This window comes from Cydia pomonella, chromosome 17, assembly GCF_033807575.1.
Source record: "Cydia pomonella isolate Wapato2018A chromosome 17, ilCydPomo1, whole genome shotgun sequence".
In the NCBI taxonomy this organism is placed as follows: domain Eukaryota; kingdom Metazoa; phylum Arthropoda; class Insecta; order Lepidoptera; family Tortricidae; genus Cydia; species Cydia pomonella.
The window spans coordinates 16819431-16843979 of NC_084719.1; the positions used below are offsets into that span (position 1 = coordinate 16819431).

Consider the following 24549-nt stretch of genomic DNA (forward strand, 5'->3'; position numbering starts at 1 on the left):
CTTTTAGTATTACATTAGTAAATAGTAATAAAACAAACTACCAGACAACATTTAGTACATTACGTTACAAGTTTTTCTCGTATTGAATGAATAGGTAATTCACACATGTATTTTACAACGTTTTACAATACATATGGCCCTTTAAGTTTTCGACATAGTTACGTAATGTGCTAATTATCGCACTAGTGCGGTAAAGTAGCACCATACGTACTGTCATAGTACATTACGCTACAAGTGCGAAAAGTAGGAAATTCGCAACGAGTGGCGATAAATTATAACTCGACCGAAGGGAGTGATTAAAATCGACACTAGGTGTAAATTACCTTTTCGCACAATACACGTGCGAAAAGGTAATTTACACCTAGTACAACGTTGTACAGTACATATGACCCTTGAAATTTACGACATACGCACGTATAGTGCTAGTTACCGCACTAGGGCGGTAACGTAGAAAATTACGTAACTATGTCGAAAATTTAAATGGCCATATGTACTATAAAATGTTGTGCGATACTGTGCGAATAGGTAATACACAACTCGTGTCGATTTAAAATGTATCACTACTCGTTGCGAATTTCCTATTATTCGCACTTGTATCGTAATGTACTACTCGTATTACAGTACATATGGTGCTACTTTACCGCACTGGATTTAGTATTTTCGTACAAAATAATATTTATTAGGACTTTAAAATTTGATTGCAGATAGTTTTGTTATGGTTGTTTTCAATATGCGTCACGAAGGATCAAGATTGTTATATCCATCATTGTAGTGCGAGCGAGAGGAAAAATTTGGTAGAAGGGATCGGTATACTGAGCTCGCACAGTAGGCTGGTATTTTAAAATACCTAAACTCGCTCAACGCCGTAACGTAATAGCGCTCTTAAAACTATGTTTTTTTTAAACGACACCTATATACCTAGAATATATTATGCTGAAGCGATCGATATCAAAATCAAAGTGATTAGTTAAGATTTAGTTTGTGGAAACCGTTTTCTCCCGAAATGGAAATTTCATCAAAAATGTACGTATGTCTGGTTAGGATTGCAAAGCTATTCTTCCCTCTCTAACCTTGAAAATTGTATAAACTTATGTATATAATTGCGTCCTGTATTGGTTACTATTGAACTCATTACTTATATTTATGCGAAAGAGAATCCCGCATTGTATTAACCCATTTAATTTTTTCCTTAAGTTTGTAACGTACGTATGTTACAAATATTTATTACTTTTATATCAAAATCCGCAAATTAAAGATCCACACATAGATATACAAAAGACAAACAAACTAATCAGTTTGTTTTTAAGCCCAAATACGCGAAGTAGTTCTTATCGATTTTGATTGATGCAGGAACTAGTTACGGATAGAAAAGATAAATAACATACCTACTTATAATCAACAAGAAACCCCCTGAGGATTCTAAACCAGTACCGGCAGTACCAGTGAGATAGCGACGACCTTGACGATAGCTAACACTGATTGGTGCATGGGGAAAGAAATGAAAGTTGTGTCTTTAGGCATCTCGCTCCTATTTATTGGCACACATGAGATGCCTAGCTCGTCAAGGTTTTTATTAAAACAGCCTTCAGACACAGCAGAGAAAATGACCTCATTCATTTTTACAAGCTTTTGTTTAACTTGTAAATACCGGCCATTTGTAACTATGCTTGCACGGATCAAATTGCCAAACTTGTTATTTAATTTTGTTCGTACTTCGAGTATAGAGTGTGCTGGTGCACCATCCAGTGGCAAGTCGTCGAGGTAAGAGTCAAGCTCAGTGTTTAGAAGAGCCATGTATCCATTTCTGTTTAAAGTTGGGGGCAGAAACACAGGTCCATGACCCACTTTCCGGTTTCTAATGAAGCTGATAATTTGCATAGGTACGTATGTAAGTCGGATGACAATGCAATATTATGGTACCATCGAGCTGGTCTGATGACGGAGATAGGAGGCGGTCATAGGTACTCTGTGATAAAACAACGTAACGTAATAACGTAATTGTGTTTCGGTTTGTTAGAATTGTCTCGACGAGTAAATAAAAAGAGGCCAAGTGCGAGTCGGACTCGCGCATGAAGGGTTCCGTACCATTTATGACGTATTAAAAAAAATCTACTTACTAGATCTTGTTCAACATTTTACCACTTTGGACACACATTTTAGCACCTTGGAAGTGTCTCTCGCGCAAACTATTCAGTTTAGAAAAAAATGATATTAGAAACCTCAATATCATTTTTGAAGACCTATCCGTAGATACCCCACACATACGTTTCACAATTTTTTATTTTTTTTATTTTATGACGTATTGAAAAAAAACTACTGACTAGATCTCTTTCAAACCAATTTTCGGTGGAAGTTTGCATGGCAATGTATATCATTTATTTTTTTTGATTTTTCATTCTGTTATTTTAGAAGTTACGGGGGGGGGGGACACATTTTACCACTTTGGAAGTGTCTCTCGCGCAAACTATTCATTTTAGAAAAAAATGATATTAGAAACCTCAATATCATTTTTGAAGACCTATCCATAGATACCCCACACGTATGGGTTTGATGAAAAAAGATTTTTTGAGTTTCAGTTCTAAGTATGGAGAACCCCCAAAATCTATTATTTTTTTCTATTTTTGTGTCAACATCTTAATGCGGTTCATAGAATACATCCACTTACTAAGTTTGAACAGTATAGCTCTTATAGTTTCGGAAAAAAGTGGCTGTGACATAATCGGACAGACAGACGGACATGACGAATCTATAAGGGTTCCGTTTTTTGCCATTTGGCTACGGAACCCTAAAAAGAACAGTCAGTGATTACAGCTTCTATCAAAAATGATTTATTTGTCAAAAAACTTATTACCAAAATGTACTACAGATGTAGTAAACAATCCTTTGCCATCGTATTTTCTCGGAAGCGTTCGTATTTCTCATGCTACTTCAGTCAACCTCAGTACTTTTTGTACTGAGACTGACTGAAATAGCATAAGACTTTCGTGCGTTTCCGTGAAAAACGAAGGTAAAGGATTATTCACCAAATTTGTACTGTACAGTACTATGGATCGCAGATATGTTAAATAACCGGCCAAGAGCATGTCGGTCCACGCTCAGTGTAGGGTTCCGTAGTTACTCTTCCGTCACAATAAGCTAAACTGGAGCTTAAAGTATAGTAAATTGTTAACCAAGGGATGACACGGTACCTTTCACCCGAGTTAAACAAATAGGCAAATTTGCATAATCAGTACCTAATTAAAGTAAGTCTTTTTACTATGAAGGGAAAACTTTTTGCTATAACTCAAAAACAGCTAAACTGATCATGTCCGCTATAGTTTTCATTTAATGTCTTTCTTAAGCTCTACTTCCACGATTTTTTTCATATTTTTTGGACCTATGGTTCAAAAGTTAGAGGGGGGGGGACACATTTTTTTTTTCTTTCGGAGCGATTATCTCCGAATATATTCACTTTATCAAAAAATGTTTCTTGAAAACCCCTATTAGTTTTGAAAGACCTTTCCAACGATACCCCACACTCTAGGGTTAAAGCGAAAAAAAAATTCACTCACACTTTACGTGTAGGGGATGTACCCTAAAAAAAATTAATTTTTTAGATTTTATTGTACGACTTTGTCGGCTTTATTGATTTATATATCCATGCCAAATTTCAGCTTTCTAGCACTAACGACCACGGAGCAAAGCCTCGGACAGACAGACAGACAGACAGACAGACAGACAGACAGACGGACATGGCGAAACTATAAGGGTTCCGTTTTATGCCATTTGGCTACGGAACCCTAAAAACAGTAATATCAATAATCGGTGCAAGGATGTTATTTTTGAGTTACATTTTGATTCTTTTAGTTGAGAGTACTGATTTATAAAATGATGATCATGATGATAGATTGCTATTATGCTTTGTGCCATGAACGCTACACTATATGGCATATATTTCAAAATGGTTAAACAAAGATTTTGCCATATTTGAGCATTATTATTTGTTTTTTGTTGCTCAGAAATTAAATATGTAAGTAAAATAGGAGCGCGTAAAGATGATTAGTAAATTTAATAATGTATATCACCCATTTTAGAAACATTTGGCCTATTCCTAAGCATGGCGAAAGATTTTAACGCAACGGTAAAATATCTGTTTTTTTTTATACAGTTGCCATACAATTTATTATTCGATTGGTAATGTATGAAATATATCTCTACACCGTTTTTAAAGTTCAAAGCAAGTTTAATATTGGGTCAGCCGCGGAGTATGCGGCTAAACTCAAGCACGCTAAGTACAATGCCTTGGAACCAATGTACGAGTTTGTGCCGATTGCTGTAGACTGCGGAATCCTGGGGATCGGAGGCTAAAGCGTTCCGCTCCGTTCCCGCTCCGGTTCGTATCTGGTGCAGGGGATTTCGTTGGCTATACAGCGTGGAAACGCTGCTAGTGTCATGGGAACCTTTGGGCCGGATGCGATTCTGGGCGGACCTTTATAATGACTTTATTATAATAATTAACATAAGGGAAAATGTCGAAGCCTGTTGCGGATAGCTTTACTGTTTGTGTGTAACGACGACGCCTGTTGCTGATTTATGGTTGTATCCGCCTGACGAAACCTACGTTGCGGATTTTAATTTTTCAATTAGTTTGTAAGCATTATTATGTACCTATGTGCAAATTAGGATATAAAATATACCTGTATATTTTATAGTTTAATATTTCAAACTTTCATTTCAATATAGGCTTAATGTTTATTATGGAACATAGTTTATTTACTAATATCAAATTGTATGTCATCAAAGATAATATTTGTCAACATCCCTTTTAATCTCTTACATAATAACTAAACACGCCATATTCTTAAAGATATCAGCTTTGATTTCAGGTTTATCTTTTAGTATAAATACTTTTACACGAAAGGGTTTATTGTATATCGGCCTCAGCGTTCATAATGAGGGCTTCATTGTTGTTTTTACTCGTCACTACGGGTAAGTACGGACATAATGGCGCTGTTACAACACCCACGTTTACTTGTTTTCACTTTGATTTGAGTTTGAAACATTCAACATTGTTCAGGATTAAACGAGGTCAGGAAAGGTTAACAGATTTATAATTACATTAAACATCGCAATATTCGCAATATAAGGACGAGTGCGAATCGGCACAATGTGCCATGCCCCTTAACGGGTACAATTTGGTATGACGACTAAAAATGCGAGGCTGATTGAAACGTGTTGAGTCGATGTCGTTGCGAAAGTGCTGGTGGCCTTGCGGTAAGAGCGTGCAACTTGCAATCCGGAGGTCGCGGGTTCAAACCCTGGCTCGTACTAATGGGTTTTTCGGAACTTATGTACGAAATATCATTTGATATTTACCAGTCGCTTTTCGGTAAAGGAAAACATCGTGCGGAAACCGGACTAATCCCAATAAGGCCTAGTTTACCTTTTGGGTTGGAAGGTCAGATGGCAGTTGCTTTCGTAAAAACTAGTGGATCCCAGACTCCATGAGCCGTGGCAAAATGCCGGGACTCTGCGAGGAAGACGAGTCCATAAAATTATGACGTAAAACTTCAATCTTTAAATATTATATAATTATTTAAAATTATTTTTTGGTGTAATTTTAATTATATATTGTCAGAATAACTAGAGTCAACGTTAGATATTTACAGTATCAAAAAGGATAAATCAAAGAGGAACTAAGACTCTTAATATAATATTGTTTACTTCAAGTATGAGTCACATCTGCTATTATGATTAAAATTTGCTTGTTATTGATTTAGATAACACTTGAATCGTTATTCAAGTAATCACTAGCATTGGTCCGTTTGGGCCTTCGAAAAACCAGGCTATGGCAATAAGGATAATACAAACACATTTGTTTTTTATACTACATCGGTGGCAAACAAGCATACGGCCCGTCTGATGGTAAGCAGTCTCCGTAGCCTATGTACGCCTGCAACTCCAGAAGAGTCACATGCGCGTTGCCGACCCTAGCATTCGCCCCCCCCCCCTCGTTGAGCTTTGGTAACCTTACTCACCGGCAGGAACACAACACTATGAGTAGGGTCTAGTGTTATTTGGCTGCAGTTTTCTGTATGGTGGAGGTACTTCCCCAGTTGGGCTCCGCTCTAGATCTGGAATGATATCCGCTGTGCGGTGCCCTACCACACAAAGCGAGATGACATTCACAATGCCCATACCTCTCTTAAAACATACATAGAAATGTAAATATGTATTTTATTTTTTTCTTTTTTTATTGTGGAATGTCCTACATTACAATCTACGAGTATATACATATGTCAATCACAATGAAAAAAAAATCATCGATGATCAACTCTGGTCAAGTGGGACGCGAACCCACATCTTTGGATTACCGGTCCAACGCGTTACCAATTGCACCAGCTGACCATCCATCACTCATCGCGAATTTAACCATTGCAACTGTAACAACGTCACTAGAGTCAGACCAAGCTATGTTGACAACGATTTTGAAAGCCCAGCCTGTGCAAGTTTTAAGTAAACGTCATAATTTCATAGAAGTTTGACGTTTAATATAACACTTGCACTGCCTGGGTTGCCAAAATTGCTGCCTTCTTGGTCTGACTCTTGCGACATACGCACTTTAATTCACTGCGGTGAATGACGGATGGTCAGCTGGCGCAATTGGTAACGCATTGGACCCACAATACAAAGGTGTGGGTTCGAGTCCCACATTGGTCAGAGTTGATGATCGTTGATTTTTCATTGTGATTGATATACAATTTATACATACATAGACTGTTAAAGATATCTAAAATCCTAAATATTCCATGTTTTATTAGCGTACGTCGCCGGCACACCAGTTCCGGGAGAGTCGGCTGACTATCAGTACCCGCGATTGTACAAGATGGCGGGAGGAGATGGGGAGATACACGACATTGACCTTGAAGCCGAACCCGACTTGGAACTACTGGACGAAGTTACAAGGAACCCTGCTAACAACCAGTACTTCTTATATACCAGGTAAACACTGACAGATGACATCAGCTCGTGTAGCCAACGTGCCTATCGTTCACGCTCCGTGGTGAACGAAACGCAACTATCGCAGTCGCACTAATATGGAAGAGTGATAGAGAGAGATGGCTACGCTACGGAGCGTTAACGATTGTAACGTTGGCTATGCGGCCAGCTTTGACTTAGGTTTGTCCAGTGAACGGAAATGGTTTGTCTCATTTGCGATGATAAGTCTTAATGATGGTAAATCTTAATAAAAATGATGTTAATAAATAAAATGTAAAGTTTAAAGTAAATTACTCTGTTATAGTGTAATGTTTAGATAGTTATTTTGTTTGTTGATATGGTGTTAAATTAATGTGTAACATTTGCGCTTACTTGTAAAGCATGCTGTGTATAGTCACGTCTGAAAATATCGGTACGAAAAATATGCCAAAAATATGTATACACTACCTTAATATATGGGCAATAAAGTCGTGTATACATATTTTGGCACTTTTTTCGTATCGATATTTTCAGACGTGATCGTACACTTGTTATGGATCTCGTGCTAGATTCCAACCCACGATATGAAATTGTATGTTTCATGATATTGTATGATTTTTGAAAAGTTTACCTATAAAGTAAAGTAAAATAAAATAAACATCAAATAATAGGTACTTTGGTACCTGGTTACACAAAATATCAGGTATTTCACAAAATACCATCAACATTTTAAATGTAAGTTTTGAAAGGTTTGAAAGTCCCTGGTTTATACATAAATACTACCTGCATACTTTTAAAGCGAAGGCAAATGTTCTTTTTAATTAATTGAAAGAATGTTGAAAAATTGTACGTACAAGCAATGTAGGTACAGGCAAATTCAAGTTTTAGAAGTTATTAAATATGAAACTGATCTGTCAGTTATAAAAGTGACATATATTCAACCATAAATGTCACTTTTGGCACTGACAGATCAGTGCCATATTTGGAAACAGGTCTAATCATTTAAACTCGAATTTGCTTGGTAGATATAGGACGTTACTTAATGTTAAGTACACCTAATACTCTAAAATAATTGTTTCGTTTTAAAATATTTCATTGTTTCCAGACGTAACTTCATCATCTCACAGACTCTGGTGATCAACAATGTGGACTCCATCCTCAACTCAAACTTCAATGCTAATAACCCCACGATTATCATTGCTCACGGTTGGCTTAGTAATAGAAATACCGAACCCAATCCTTCTGTCAGAAGTGGTAAGGTTTTATCTAATTTATCTAAGTACATGTAACTTTTTCCTATTTAACCATTTGTTCACTATATGTTTTCTTCTTCTTGTCTGTTACATTCCATGATTCTTTTCACTTGATGGTTTAATCGGAAAATCAGCTCTGGAAGCCTTTATACTTTCTGTTTTTTTTACATTATCTATTTTTTCTTGTGTGTGTTTACGAATAAAAAATATTTCTATGCTATTCTAAATATAACGGTGTTAAATTCCTGTAATTGTGTGTGATGTGGACTCTAACGTGCATTTGCGGTGGCAATAGACAAGCTGCTCACACTGTAACCCTCGATAAATAAGAAATAGTCTAAACCAGCGGTGTTAAATAACCCCCGACGACCGCAAGACAGTGTTAAGGGGTAGTTAAGAAGCTTCACGGGTGGTCAAAAGTAAACCTGTATAATCCTAACATAAATGTATTTGACAAACTTCTTGAAAAAACTGAAAGTTCTGTCCTTGCCGATAACCGAGAGAACCGAAAACTTCTTAAAGTTTTCCAGTCTTTGTCAACACGATTCTATGATTCAGTTGAATATTTATAAATACCTTACATTACAGCATACCTCAACAAGGCAGACGTGAACGTCATTATAGTCGACTGGAGTAGACTTGCCCTCTCCGACTACGCAACTGCCGCTTTAGGGGTCCCAGCGGTGGGCCGCGGCGTGGGCCAGTTCCTTCGGTTCCTCAACCAAGTCACTGGTGCCCGTTTCGATAACATGCACCTAATTGGCTTCAGCTTGGGCGCTCATCTCGTCGGCAACGCAGGTCGAGAGCTCGGCGGTCAGGTTATTCGTGTTACTGGTAAGTTTTTACCTATCTTGTAACAATTGCTTCATCTTTCTTATTATCATTTTTAATTTCACATGTGCCGGGAGTTTTTGTTCTCAAAGTTTCTTCGTATCATCATCACATCGGCATTCGAAGGCTTAAGTTTTTCTAATGTCATTATCATCGTAGAAAGTAATGTGACTTACTTGACCCTAAATTGACCCTGAAAAATAAAAAGAAATCACATAATAAATCTCAAAAAAATTAGAGTAAACTAGTATAGATAATTAATTATCTAAATATATCCGCCGATACAATGTATCTTGTAGATTATAGATTGTCTATCTACTATTAAATGAAGTTGTGATTTGTTTTTTCATTATCAGCATGGGTGGTAATGATAAATGCTGTTTATATCAAATTATCGGTGGTAATGATAAATGCTGTTTATATCAAATTATCACTCATTTTAGACATATTTTGTAGTAGATAAATAAATACTTTCATTAAATACTAAAACCTAAACAAATTAAACTAAGTTAGTGTTACTCTGTCGCGATAAGTCCAAGTTCTATTAATAATTACATTTATGGAAAATAATCGAAAGTTGCTTATAGTATACTTAACGAGACTTATTTAAAGTAAAATTATAAATTTTATATAAGGTCTGGATCCCGCGGGGCCTTTGTGGAACTTGAGCCGCGACCGCCTGCAACCCACCGATGGCGGCTACGTCGAAGCCATCCATACGGACGGCGGCTACACCGTCGGCGGTCTCGGCATCGGCTCGGCCATCGCCGATGCCGACTTCTTCCCTAACGGCGGCATCTCCCAGCCCGGCTGCCTCACCAACATCTGCAACCACAACAGAGCCTGGGAGCTCTTCGCCGCCACCGTCACTTACAACCACCTGGTTGGGCAGCAGTGTACGACGAATCTTCAGATCACTTGGAATACCTGCCGTGGGACCAGATTTAATATGGGCAATGATGACTTAAGGAAAACGGGGTAAGAATTTTGAAGTCAAGGTTTTAAAGTACCTTATTTTGTATAACTTTCCCGTACACGGGATTACGGTGTCATTTGGAAGACGTACGCGGAACCGAAGCCAAAACGTAGAACCCTTACTAAACACCGTAACTAATTTGGTGTTATTAATTTAATACTCATCTTTAACATTATCTACACCGTTTGTTTCAGATCTGGCATGTACCGCCTTGACACTGGCCGACAATATCCCTATTAACCTATGATTACAAGAAAAAATAAATTGGCATACCTACCTCTAAGTTCTTATTTGTTCTTCCTGGAGTAGAGTTTTATTTGATTCTTCCTGGTTCGCTATGATCACATGGCTATCTGCATCAATAAGATTCATCTAAGTGCAATCTCTGAGACGGAAAGCTCGGTTTTTCTTTCAAACATATACTGTAATGTAATAAGTATTACCTATTAGGTTTAGCGCACAATGCCTGAAAACTCGCCTCTTTAACCAATGTGTCCTGCCCAACATGATCTACCTAGACATGGACGCTCACTAAGCAGGCTGTGCATAAAATACGAGTAGCACAGAGAGCCACCAAGTGGGACCAAAATGTTGACGGATTGCAGTTGATAGTGCTCTGGGTTGCAGTTGATAGTGGCTTTCGTAAAAAAATCAGGGCCCACGCTATCTTTCAAGTCCTGTCAGCCAAGCAGGTTGAGTAGCTCTAATAATATAAATTCAATAACAAATTACTCCAGTAGTCTACAGCAAAAAGAAAGAATCCCTTAGAAACGTCACAGTCCGCTACGCCGACCCAATACTGCAGTAAAGTTTACAATCTGATCGGAAAAAACTTATTCCCGGGTGTTCTAACACAGCCAACACGCGAATGCAGAAATACTTTCCACCATATTGGAACTCCGACTCGAATCCCGAAAGCAAATACTGGAGTACAAAAACTTCGACTAACTTTGAGAACATAGAAGTGGAGTCGAATGTTCTTTATATACTTATATTTATTTAAAAAAATATTACCGGTTGACCAACGGAGATTCAAAATGTAGCTTACAATTACATATTAAAAGCCTTAAAAACAGTTGTATGTTTTGTTATGAAATATGAAAAGATATACAGGTACAGTACAGCCATGGTAGGTTTAGTGCACAGTACATCCTTTCAAGGCCATAAGTCTAGGAAATTGATGATGATTTTGCTTTGGTTTATCCATGTCAAATCATTAACTAATAGGCATATCTTCTAGAGACTATACATCGTTTCCGAATGAAATAAATATATTATTATTTTTTGGACCTTCAAAGAGAGCGCATCGAATAAGAGTAATTAGCGTTTCACTTACACATTTTAGTGAAAATTTGTTTACGATTTATTTCCAGAATTGTTTATTTTTTACGAAAGTTGATATCGTAGAGATGTTGTTATGGAAGTTGTAGATAATATTTTGTAATATTTTGTCATTTTATTGACAATATGTCATGGTTAGGCGTGTCATGCGCCGACCAATCGGTCGGTGAGCTGCATCTCGCAGTCTGTGTCGGTCCGCCAACACTTGCTCTTCGATACGAATTGATACAATATCGTGCAGTTTTTTTTATATTGCAATTTAGTTTAAGTAAATAATAATTGGATAGGTAGTACATACTTGAGAAAGAACATTTATCTACACCTACATACATAAATATTATCTAAATACACGAAATATTTATTTTTATTAGTAAAAGTCCGTGACTCCATGACATCGTTGTTCCCAATGAAAGATTATTTCACCGCCTAAAGGGAAAAAGAGTGCAAAAACTTTAATTAAACAAGTTTTGGTGAGAATCGTGCTGGAGACTTTTGTAAACGGATAATCGAACCTCCACCTGAGGACTCTGAAGGGACTGGCAATCTCAAATCAAAGTCGAAGTCAAAGTGAAGTCTGTATAATAAGCCGTATAATGTGTGCGGTGATACCGACGGGCGGGATCGCTTTCATAACTTGTAAAGTTCGTCGGTGAGCTGTTTGATAGAATTTTTACGGAGTTTTGATGAACGGGTTCGAATCAATTATTGAGTTTTGAAGAACTTGGATGTGTGATAGGGAAATTTGCTGATATAAAATTTCTTGACACTTTTTGCCGTGCGTGAATAGTTTATACCTATGCATAGTTTTGCCTAGTTTTAAAAGTTATGAGGTCCTAGTAAGTTACCTAGTTTTTATTCAGGTTATTAATTTCGTTTGATTATGTATATTGGCCATATTTGTTAGTATCTATTTTGACGGAGGAATTATTATTTTATTACCTATGTATTTACTTATTTACTAGTTCAACGCATTGGATATACAGTCCGTCTAAGTTAACTTTGCATTGATTTGAATAGAACAAAGTATTTTTATAGAAATATGACGTGAATGATGATATTCCCTCACTTTGTCATTGTAAATGCCATGCAGATTTAGTTTGGTCTGACTCTATTATTGTAGGTACGTTTTAGTAGGAAAAATCAAACAGCCTTTTCACCCTTATTTTTATACTCAACATTCGTACGTCACAAGCTTAGCTTTCTATGTGCGAGATTAGTTAGCCAAAAGACGCCACGCCGACCAGTGTCCGTTTTATTGAACCAAAGTATGACATTACCACACCTCCCCGTTCTTTGACGAGACCCATGTGTGTTGTTTTAACGACTTTGGACGGATATGGCGATATTGCACAGTGTTGGACCTGGTGCTGCTGCCGTAAAGTTTATGACGTGACTAAAATTTTAATAAGGAACACATATAAAGATTTTACACACAACACATATAACTTGTCAATTTCTGACTCCAAGAATAGACAACTTTGACATGTAATTTTAAAGCACATATTGCCGACGACATTGTTTTGTTTGCCGAGACCCTGGAAGATCTTCAAAGCATGATTGAAAGCCTATACCACGCTTCTTTGAAGGTAGGTCTCAAGATGAATAATTATGTCTAAGACTAAGATTATGACGAACATTCCCGGTAAATCGATTCCAATCATTAAGGCTAGGAACGAAATACTAGAGGTGGTCGAGCAGTACTTGTATCTTGGACATATTCTATCATTTGACAAAAAACACCAGCAGAAGGAGATCTCCAGGAGAATTCAGCTGGGTTGGGCGGCATTTAATAAATTTGCGGACATCCTGAGACCTGCTAACATTCCACAATGCCTGAAAACTCGCCTCTTCTATCAATGTGTCCTGCCCACCATGACCTACGGTGCCGAGACATGGACGCTCATCAAGGAGGCTGTGCATAAAATCTGTGTAGCACAGAGAGCCATGGAGCGCGCCATGCTCGGTATCAAGCTTCAAGATCGAGTAAGGTATGTCGAGATCCGTCGTCGCACCAAGGTGCTAAACGTGGATCATTTCCATTCCAATTGAATTCCATTGATGTCTCCATGCAGTTTTGCAGCTAGTTGTACAATATTTGACAAATATCACTGCTTATACGCTAACATAGACAGGAATACAATAAATTAATTAATATAAGTAGTAGTAATTATACACAGTGTATAACGTATTGTCGTATAGCCGCGCGAGACACAGTATTAAGTATATTCTTAGTGACTTGTTTCTATACCTACTTATATCTCGTGCGAAAACTTCTGAGTGGGTATCTTAACTTTACTAATAAAACAACTACACGGATCAGGTTTAAATAGTTCAAATTTGTTCAGAAAACTATGAGAAGATGAACTTAGAAAACTTTCTTGATCCCACAACTCCCACAACCGCCGCAACGCCGCCACCGTGCACACTTCGGTATAGGATGTCTGCTTCCTGTTTTAGAATTAATAAGATAGAATTGCAAATTTAAATCTATCATAAGTTTAATGAAGAGTATCAGTACCTACGTTGTTGTCTTCCTACGGTAGCCTAGTAGTACTGAGAGCCTTCGCAAGCTTACAACGCACTTTTCGATAGCAGCGCTCATTATCATCATATCAATATAGAACGGCTATCAATTCCTCTTTAGATGAGCGCCACTCTCTTCGTCTACACGGTACAAAGATCTATGATGATCACATGGTGCCTGCCAGTAGAGATCTGCGGCGATCAAAGAGCCTACCGCGGATATCGTAAGTCGAAATTTCGTAATCTACCTTTCTATCGCTCTTGCATATTAGAACGATAAAGAGGCAGATAGACGAACGAACGAACGAAGTAGTTCGCGGTAGGCCCTTAGGTCTATTAAGATTAAAGCACGCGGTATTTAATACAACGCGTTTAAGAGATGTAAACATATATTTACTAATTAATTGTAAACAAAGATCGTTTATTCGGAAACAATATCAGTGTCAATTTAGATCTAGCTCAATAACACCTCGATTCGTATTCCGCAAATTATAATAAGTGCCATAAATTTCCCCGATTGCTGATTGATTAGGCATAGTTGTGCAACGAGATAGTTGTTAAATAAAACCATTATAGTCCCGCATCCGTTAATATAAATTGTTAATTAATCAGGTAAAAAATATTAAATAATTTGAACTGTTTATTTCTTTTTTAGATTTTATTTTTATCAGTACATGTTCCAAATACTTAGTTTAATCTATATTAATTATTAGCCAAGACAAGCAGCTACATTCTTATTAAATAGTACTTACGCAAGTCCATTAAGACAGACATTTCATCAAGAACCATTTTTAGGGTTTCGTAATCATCTAGGAACCCTTAGTTTCGCCGGTTTTGTTCTCTGATTGTTAGTGCTAGAACGCTGCGATTTCGGATACGTATATAAATCATACATATAATCACGCTTAGTTCCCGCCCATTTTTTTTATACTACGTCGGTGGCAAACAAGCATACGACCCGCCTGATGGTAAGCAGTCTCCGTAGCCTATTCCCCATTAATCAATCATGCCAATTAAGTGGTAAAACGGTAAAATTAATCATGTAGGATGTAGTTGTGCAGGTGTTTAAAAAGTAATATGGTATAAAGTGAACCAACATTTTTGGAAGGAACCACTCCGTAAGAACAACACATCCACACACAAATACACACCACCGGGGTCCTCTAACTTATAAACAATGGGTCCAAAAATATGAATATAAGTTAAACTTAAAGACTTACAATGAAAACTATGATCGGTTAAGTCGTTTTTGAGTTACCTAGCGCAAAAAATCTTCCCTTTTTAGTAAGAGACATACAAAACGCTGCAAAGGTCTTTGGCTCCCAGTGTAACCCCCGTTCAAGGCAGCTTATTGTGATGGACGGGTAGCTACGAAACTGAGCATGGCCCTGTTCTTGGCCGGTTTTTTTTACTGCACGTAGGATATACTAGTGGATGCAGCGTTGTACCCTTTGGGCTTTCGACCAATTGTCATTCATATTTGCAAATTGTATGCGTGTTTCGCTGTTTGTCCAACCATTCCGAGCAATCACGATACCTCAATACTACGAACACTGATTTCAAATTTCACAAAGCTCCTATCTGGTTTAAAATAAATTTAGAAGAACTAACTCAATCGTGTAGTGTTAAGGTTCAGATTTGAGTGACCGGTCTGATGGGCACAGGTTAATTGGAAGAGTATTTTCTCGACAATCAGCCGCAATGAATACATGACGGTGATTAAAATAACCGTGAGTGTAGTATTAGTCCCTGGGGCTATATTTTGATTAAAACACCGGATCTATCGTTAAATTGGCCGGATCAATGATTTCCTATTCAGGATTACTAAAAATGTTAATTAACTATGTTGCAGTTTTATATCGCAGATCTGATCATTAAAAATAAGTGTTGAGCTAACTTCGCCTTAACTGCCGTTAAATCATAAATCCATTATTACTTGCACGATAGGCGTTTAGTAATTCAAAATATTAAGCATAAATTGTAGTATAATTTTCATAATAAAAAATGAGTTAGGGGGTAAGTATTGCTATGTGAAAACTATTTTTTCGCAACTCTATTTATTGTGAATTCAATGGATATCTATTTCTAAGTGATTTTTTATATTTTATTTTTTTTATTTGGGCGAAGTTGGGCACCGCCGATGAAGTTAGGGTTACCTACGGAGGTAGTTTTGCTAGCCCTTGTTTTGTGATGATGTGATACCGCGTAGATCAATTCGTAAAAATGTAGGTGAAGTTCTTTTTTATTATTATTCTCTATATTCATTGAATATCTTAGATTAGGATTTTTTATAATATGGATATAAAAGTAAAATATAAAAACACTTACAAAACAATACAAAAATATATAAACACATTATAAAAAACCTAACCTAGAGTGCCGCCAGCAGCGGGGCGGGGCCCAAGCTGCCGGTGGTCAGGGCAGTAGAGACAGGAACCGACGTACTATACGCGCCGTGTCCAAGATCAATTCGTACTAATGTAGGTGAAGTTCTTTTTTATTATTTTATCTCTATATTCATTGAATATCTTAGATTAGGATTTTTTATAATATGGATATAAAAGTAAAATTTAAAACACTTACAAAACAATACAAAAATATATAAACACATTATAAAAAACCTAACCTAGGGTGCCGCCAGCAACCGAACCGACGCAGAGAGAGGAACCGACGTACTATACGCGCCGTGTCCAAGATCACTGCCTTCTGCATCTGACCCTTGATCCAGCCACCCAGCGAGTCTCTCTAGGTGTCGGTCGAGACTCTTCGCTATGAGGCCGTTGTCTGACACGACTATCGGAACGTTTATTATTATTATAACTGTTGGTATTACCAACGGCCCTTGCTACGGATACGGGTGACCGATGGACATGGGAACTTGGTACTGAACATGAAGGCTCCCGTTTAAGATACGGGCATTTATTATCGAAGGCCTGCATCGCTGGCTGTTAGGAAAAAGCTAGGAGAAACATCGAGTTACTCAGCATGCTAACAACCAACTTTGTAGGTTTTGAGCCAGCTCATGGTTATAACAACAAAATGCTGCTGACATCCTCTATAAATTTATGTCGAACCAGGAGCACTATATTGTGTAAGAAATAAAAGTACGGCTCATTTGATGAAAAGATGACAATGTACCTAGGTTTGCACGACGAATCTGAAATGTATGGGAAGATCGGTGGATCCGTATCTAGATCCGGATAATTTCATACATTTCGGATCCGGATAGCAAATCCTAAATGTATCGTTTATAAGTACGCATGATAGATAAAAGATTTAAATTAAGATTTGTTAAGCTATATCAATTCACATGCAACTCAAAAGTATCAAAACGGCGTTGGCTATTCTTAAACCTATTAGGTATATATGTATACCGGGTGTTAACACGAGCAAATAATTAAACCATAATTATATTGTACTATAAAGTTATATCGTTTATAACTTTTGATTAACAGCTTTTAAAAATTATAAAATCTTTAGTTTTTATCTCGTTCATACAAATTTGTAATTATTTTCGCCTGAGTCGACCCTTTAGCGGACATACCTAGTGATTAATTGAGCCCGCGGGCTGACTCAACCCTATAGCGGTAAATAGTGGTAAAATGAGCCCGCGGGCTGAGTCGACCCTTTAGCGGTAGATAGTGGTTAATAGAGCCCGCGGGCTGAGTTCACCGAGTGACCCGAGTCGCCGTTAACTTAAACAGCAGTGGTCAACTGATCCCGCGGGCTGAGTCGTGTGTGGGCCGAGTTGCCCCCGAAGGGTTATTTTCAATGTCCGCTGACATCAGTGTGTTTCACGTTGCTTGTCACGCTTTAAACGTAACAAAATTCGTAATACATTGCGTTTTAGAATTAACTTTATTTTATTTAAAACTTCAATGTGTAATAAAAAGTAAAATATAAGTTATTTTTAATGTCGGTGAGTTTGAGGAGTACAACCTACATTTCAATTTATTACTCCTGTTACAGGAAACACCCGGTATATGATATCTTCTGTCAAAATTGGTGCAGATAGTTATAGAATCTAAGCAAATACTCGTATGATATTTTTTATGACTATGCCTGCATATGTAAGTATAAGTAAGTAGTCTAATAGTTTCGTTAAGTTATTTTTTGCTGTAATTTTAATTATTACTATATTTTAATTAAAACTGAATATAAATTTCTCGGATATCAATATTAGGTCGAGAAAACGACAACTTTGTCCCCTTGTAAAGCCCCCTTGGTCGTGATTTGCCCCCTTTGCGCCCTTGATCATGATAGCTCTCAATACGTGCGAGATTACGGATTCTACCATTTCAAATTTCTCCGCTACAATTTATTTTATTTTAATGTCCAAAGAGATAACCCCCTGGCAATCTTGATCACCTGTCAAGTGTTACCTAGTAGGTATTCGCTATCTGACCACTGTTTATCACACGTCCCATGCCCGATTATACACAACAAGAGCGTCCTGCTCAAACAATGTAGCACTGTCGGCACACCTATAGCCATAAACTACAAGAGAATAGTCTCTTCACCGATCTATGGTCAAATCCAGCCAAAAGAAATACCCAAAAAACTACTGTAATCATGCATACTAACGGTTGAAAATAGAACAGCAAATAATCATGATAAGGGCAAAGTTGATAGCCGCCACTGCGTATGTGACTGAAGCTCCCAAAATCGCATGCGCACAGCATCTGTGCTTCCCTATCTCCCTCTACCCAAGCAGCAAAAGGGAATAAGTGTAACTACGGTTTTCGACTTTATACGGTTTGTGTAAGGTTAGATTTCGAATGGTGGAAGAAATACCAAGTGAAGTTTTGACGTGAAACGCTATTGCAATAAGCTTAAAGGAGTTGTTTTTTAGATGTCTCTGGACCGTTCAGAGGCTGAGTCGTGCGCGACGGGCGGCCTCGCGAGTTTACGCGGCCGAACTGAAACACGGTTTCAGAAGTGTTATATTTAATGAGTATTAAGTGGTTGTTTAGTGTACTAATGAGATGTTTGTGATGGTTTTTGGGACTTAATGGTTTTGAGGAGCGATTGATGTAAGTTTTAAAACTTTTAGTCAAATAATTTTGTATATTTTAAGAAACTTTTTCTACTTTATGAAACAATAATCGGCTTATAATTAAGTATTTTATCACACGCAAGGATTTTTATTTTAATGAATAATGTTATATTGCATCAAATCAATATAATATTAATTGGTCTATTCATACTGGTTCTGTATTGTTTTACTTACTTCTAAGTACGATTATTGTTTTAATTCTATTTTTTTAATTGTTTGGATTATCACTTATATGGGTATTATGTTAGCAGAAAAAATAATCCTTGCATAACATATAAATTATTCCTCACTTCAATTAATTTGAAGAGTTCTTGCGGAATTTTAACCTTTCAGCCAAAAAAATCAAATTTTAAATGATACGTCATGTACTTACTAGGTATCGATGTCACTTTAACTAACATTTTCATGCCAAAATGAAGGCACTCATATTATATATGAATATTTAACATGCAAACACACACATGAAAAATACATTATTAATATGAGCTTGATCATAATCATTCAGTTCAGAGTTCACCTTCTCGAATGATTTCCTGCAACCTTGACCACTGAAAGGGTGATTCGAGCTAGAACGGCCCGAAGTATAGAAAACGTGGCGTTGGAAGCCTGGATCATCCTTGACACGATCAACGGTCAACTCGTTGGGAGCCTTTCGAAAAGTTATGTAACACTACTAACTAGCAGCCGGTTGGTACTAAATAAGTAGTGTTCCATCATGCGGTTTTTGAACAATAGCTTCTGTTAAAATTCACACAAAAACTGGCTCCACATCTTGGTGCATGTTTTTGGTCAGACCCGAAAAGCAAAACCTTAAACGTTTCCTTCAACCTAGACAACGATGAAAAGAAAAGGTGCATTTTGAAAATAATTGAGAATAGAAGTGGAAAGATATGAATACCTTCAATGACACAACTTTTATTTCACGGAGGAAGAGAGGAAAGCCAAGAAGAACTTTCATTGACCAAGTACCTAGATAAAAGAAAAAGTAATTATCTTGTCGTATCAGAAAATTACGGATATGGCACAGGATAGGAAGAAATGGAAATTGCTCCACCGACAAAGAGCCCAGCGGCCCAGCGCTTAAATACACAGTGACGAGATCACTATACTTACGAAAAATGGTTAAAACATTTTAGGCCTATATTTGTTAAAAAATTACTACATGTTAGGCAACTTAGTCAGGTCATAAGTTCTAGAATGTCATCAAGGTTTAGAATGAGAAAATGTAATAATATAAAGCTTTTAATAACTAATGTTAGCCATGATTTGAAGGCTTGTTTTATCCTGATCAAACGTAATAAAATAATTTAAAAAAATAGTTAGCCAACTTATTAGATATTTATTTTATCACCAGTATTTAAGTTCTCTGGTAAGTCTGTACTTCAACTTTTCAGTAATACGCTATTTTTTGACTGCCATCCAATGAGTAGGTTTGGTAAAACATGTACAGTTGCAATTCTGGTAGTCCAATACACATGATATATTATATATATATCTAAAGAAATATAAAATACCCACCTATTGGTTTATGTAAGATTCACAATGTAAAAATGAAAAAAAAATCACCTTGAAGAGGTCGCGTATTTTTTACAGGTTTTTATAACTTTTTTCCGAATATTACATAGAATCATGAAAAATTGAGACAGCTATGTTAAATAATATTGTAAGTAATTTAGCATTAGATAAGCTTTCAACCCATATATATAAATGATAAGGGATCTATACCTATAACATTTTATCAACAAAAATCTTTGAGACAGAACTTATGACCTAAGTATTCCGTTATCATTCGAGGCGACCGAAGATCTTGCGCTACAGATAAAAAGATACGGAGTTGTTACGGTTCAAAAGTCTAGAGAGAAATAAAACGATTAGTAGAAAATTGCATTGAATAGAATGCGTTTTCCCAAAAATATCAGCCCGCGTAGCCAACATGCCAATCGTTGACGCTCCGAAGCATAGAGTAGTCATCTCTCTATCAGTCTTCCATATTAGTCCGACATTGGCAGTTGCGTTTCGTTCGCTAAGGAGCGTCAACGATTGGCATGTTGGCTACGCGGGCTGGTAGGTGTTATTTTTTCGCACATAAGAAGATTAGTAGACTAGTTTCTTCTATATTTTATTACCTACTAGCGACCTGCCCCGGCTTCGTACGGGTTATACAAAACCTAAATAAATTATACACTTAAACCTTCCTCAAGAATTATTCTACTGATCAGTGAAAACCGCATGAAAATCCGTTCAGTAATTTTTGAGTTTATCGCGAATAAACATATATACAAAGGGGGTCGAGGGACTTTGTTTTATAAGGTGTACGAGTAGGTAATGTATGTATACGTATCTATTAAGGTAAATCCATATATGATACTATATAATAGGTATTTATTGACGACCCGGTCTGGCCTAGTGGGTAGTGACACTAGTGACCCTGCCTATGAAGCCGATGGTCCTGGGTTCGAATCCCGGTAAGGGCATTTATTTGTTGATGAACACTGATATTTTTTCCTGTGTCATGGGTGTTTTCTATATATATATATAAGTATGTAGGTATTTATGCGTATGCCTAGTACCCATAGTACAAGCTTTGCTTAGTTTGGAGCTAGGTCGATATGCGTAAGATTATTTCCAAAATATTTAAGTATTATTATTTTTCCTTTATAAATTTTCCTTCTTAGGTTAGGATTTTTATAACATGCATGTAAAAGTAAAATACAAAAACACGTAAAAACGAATACAAAATAAATCTTCTTCTTCTTCTTCCTCGGTAAACTTCTTGGGATTAGTCCGGTTTCCTGACGATGTTTTCCTTCACCGAAAAGCGACTGGTAAATATCACATGATATTTCGTACATAAGTTCCGAAAAACTCATTAGTACGAGCCGAGTTTGAACCCGCGACCTCACGCTCGCACGCTCTTACCGCTAGGCCAATAGCGCTTTTTTTTACAATACATAATAAATATAAACACATAAAAAACTTACTCCGCCGCCGCCAGCATTGTACTATACGCGCCGTGTCCAAGATTACCGCCTTCTGCACGGGCACGGGCCGTAAGCTTCTATGAACGCATGACGTTGATTATGGCACCTTTACATTTTATCACGCCAAAGTCGGGTGCCGAGTTACCTTGGTCCGACTGTAGGTAAGAATGTAACGCGAGAAGGGTATCTATCAATAACTCAGAAACAGAGTGTAAGTTTCACTTCAAAAGTAAACAGACTAAAACCGTTCATTGCCGTTACGTTTGATAGTTATTTCGGGAACGTCTGTATTTTTAGCTTTAGATGTAACTAAATTGTCTCGTATAACAGTATTTAACTTATCCCGAGGGAACCCTTCATTATCCCGGAAAAACCCTGTGTATATTCAGGGATCTTTGATATTTCGCTAAGGAATTATATAGGACTTCGTAATTTATTATTCATACAAAATGCCTTTTGCGTATATAATTAAGGAAGCCATGAGTTGATTCAATCAAGTCGTGTTCTGTTTACTTAGGTTAATTAAAAAAAAAACTTATCTTATTTTAGAGGGTTAACACTACCTATTTGTGTTATTTTATAGTTATAACTTAAGTACATTTGTCAGATTTCGGCCCGTTTGTGGAAATATTAATACTAATATTGTTTGTTACCGTAAAAAGCCGTCTATTGTTTGACGACCAGTCTGGCCTAGTGGGTAGTGACCCTGCCTATGAAGCCGATGGTCCTGGGTCCGAATCCCGGTAAGGGCATTTATTTGTGTGATGAGCACAGATTATTTACAGAGTTTTGGGTGTTTTCTGTATCTATGTATTTGTATATTTTTTTTATCGTTAGAAGTGAGAAATAGAAACAACAAATACATAGATACATATATATATATTATATGATATTATTACACAAATTGACTAAGTCCCACCGTAAGCTCAATAAGGCTTGTGTTGAGGGTACTTTAGATAGCGATATATATAATATAATATATCAATATTTATAAATACTTAAATGCATAGAAAACACCCATAACTCAGGAACAAATATCCATGCTCATCACACGAATAAATGCCCTTACCAGATTTGAACCCGGGACCATCAGCTTCGTAGGCAGGGTCACTACCCACTAGGCCAAACCGGTCGTCAATATATATTATTATTTATATATTATGCGTTTATGCGTCTATATTATTTGTATATTATATATATATTGTCTGAGTACGCACAACACAAGCCTTCTTGAGCTAACCGTGGGACTTAGTTAATCTGTGTAAGATTGTCCTATAATATTTATTTATTCATTTATTAAAAACTCGTTTTCCGTTTTAACTAGTTTTGACTACGAAAAACGCGTTTCCACTAGCGCGAACTAGCGTTTGCACTTGCGCTAGAACATTCTAATTTTATTTTATAACGTTTACTTAGAGTCAGACCAAGATAAGTCGGCAGCGATTTTGACAGCCTATACAGTGCAAGTATTATTAACGAGTAAACGTCATCATTTCGTAGAAGTTTGACGTTTAATCAAACTTCTCTGAAATTATGACGTTTACTTGCACAGGCCGGGCTATCAAAATTGCTGCCAACTTATCTTGGTCTGACTCTTAATTTTTTTCATGTTACACGTATAATAGTAAAAGCTAAATTTCCCTGAAATGATTTTTGGACAGTCGGTAAAGATTTAACATTACGTAAGTCGTAGAAAGGTAGATAACCAAAAAAAATTAAATTAAATTTTGAAACTGTTCATACATAGTCTTTTTCGGATGTTTGTTGAAAGATTACTCACTCACGTTTATTTGGCGATTGAACTATAGTAAATTTTTATTCGACGGCCTAACAAAAAAACGGTGAACATTTTTGATCTTTCATCCCAGCAGCCACGGATATCATAAAAATATCGTAAACACGACACAGCTAGGTGATTCGTAACGGGAAAACTTTACGCATATTTTTATTACGACGTAATAAAAAAAAATACCTAGGACTAGGACATTACATGTTAATAATACATTGTACAACGATAGAGGTAAGTGAGATATTGGAAAGGAATACTAATATAAAAAATAGAAATACAAATCACTTATTGTTAGAAAGTGAGTAATAGAAACAAGAAATGGGTACGAGGGTGATAATTCCCGACAGCCGCAGACTGGAAGTAATTAAAGGTCCAAGTTTGCGATATTCTTACCCCCGGAGCTACACACAATATTTTTCATCTCACTTGCGAAGAAAACACTAAATTTTAATCGAAATATTTTTTAAATATGGTGTCATTTCAAACATTCGTCCGCCATATTGTAATTTTTTGACAGGTTAGGCATCGAAAGGAACAGATCCATCCGGCATTCCGCCACGATTCAAAATTGTGTAAAAATATTTTAAACGGCTATTAAATGAATCGAATTAAATATATATATATAAATAAAAAAACAATAAAATATTTATAAACGTCAATATTTAAAAAGTATTACTCATTTATAGCTAATTGTAAAAACAGTATGCCCATTAATGACGACCTGTTTAGTGGGTAGTGAGTAGTGACACTGCCTATGAAGCCGATGGTCCCGGGTTCAAATCCGGGCATTTATTCGTGTGATGAGACTGATGAGCATGGATATTTGCTCCTCAGGATTTTCT

At 36.8% G+C, this 24549-nt stretch overlaps 2 protein-coding genes and 1 non-coding gene across 3 annotated transcripts in view; all 3 read left to right on the top strand.

Moving 5' to 3' along the window:
- The first annotated feature begins 4883 nt into the window (after positions 1–4883).
- Positions 4884–10307, top strand: LOC133527090 (pancreatic triacylglycerol lipase-like). The gene is made up of 6 exons (XM_061863981.1): positions 4884–4968; positions 6801–6981; positions 8063–8211; positions 8799–9044; positions 9677–10019; positions 10212–10307. Exons 1-6 carry the CDS (start codon positions 4932–4934, stop codon positions 10255–10257), a joined length of 1002 nt encoding a protein of 333 aa, XP_061719965.1. The 5' UTR covers positions 4884–4931; the 3' UTR covers positions 10258–10307.
- On the top strand, positions 6628–6699 carry Trnav-cac (transfer RNA valine (anticodon CAC)). The gene has a single exon. It is a non-coding gene; the product is annotated as a tRNA-Val (tRNA).
- Positions 10308–18078: 7771 nt separating the features above from the next.
- Positions 18079–24549, top strand: part of LOC133526902 (lachesin-like) — a 129633-nt gene continuing 123162 nt past the window's right edge. Inside the window, exon 1 of the mRNA XM_061863751.1 lies at positions 18079–18914. The gene's annotated coding sequence lies outside the window, so the exon portion shown is untranslated. The remainder of the gene's footprint in view (positions 18915–24549) is intronic.

Coding starts and splice junctions, on each gene's coding strand:
- LOC133527090 (XM_061863981.1), top strand. CDS start 4,932: ATGAGGGCTTCATTGTTGTTTTTACTCGTCACTACGG. Junction 6,982..8,062: donor CAGTACTTCTTATATACCAG/GTAAACACTGAC, acceptor CATTGTTTCCAG/ACGTAACTTCATCATCTCAC. Junction 9,045..9,676: donor TCAGGTTATTCGTGTTACTG/GTAAGTTTTTAC, acceptor ATTTTATATAAG/GTCTGGATCCCGCGGGGCCT.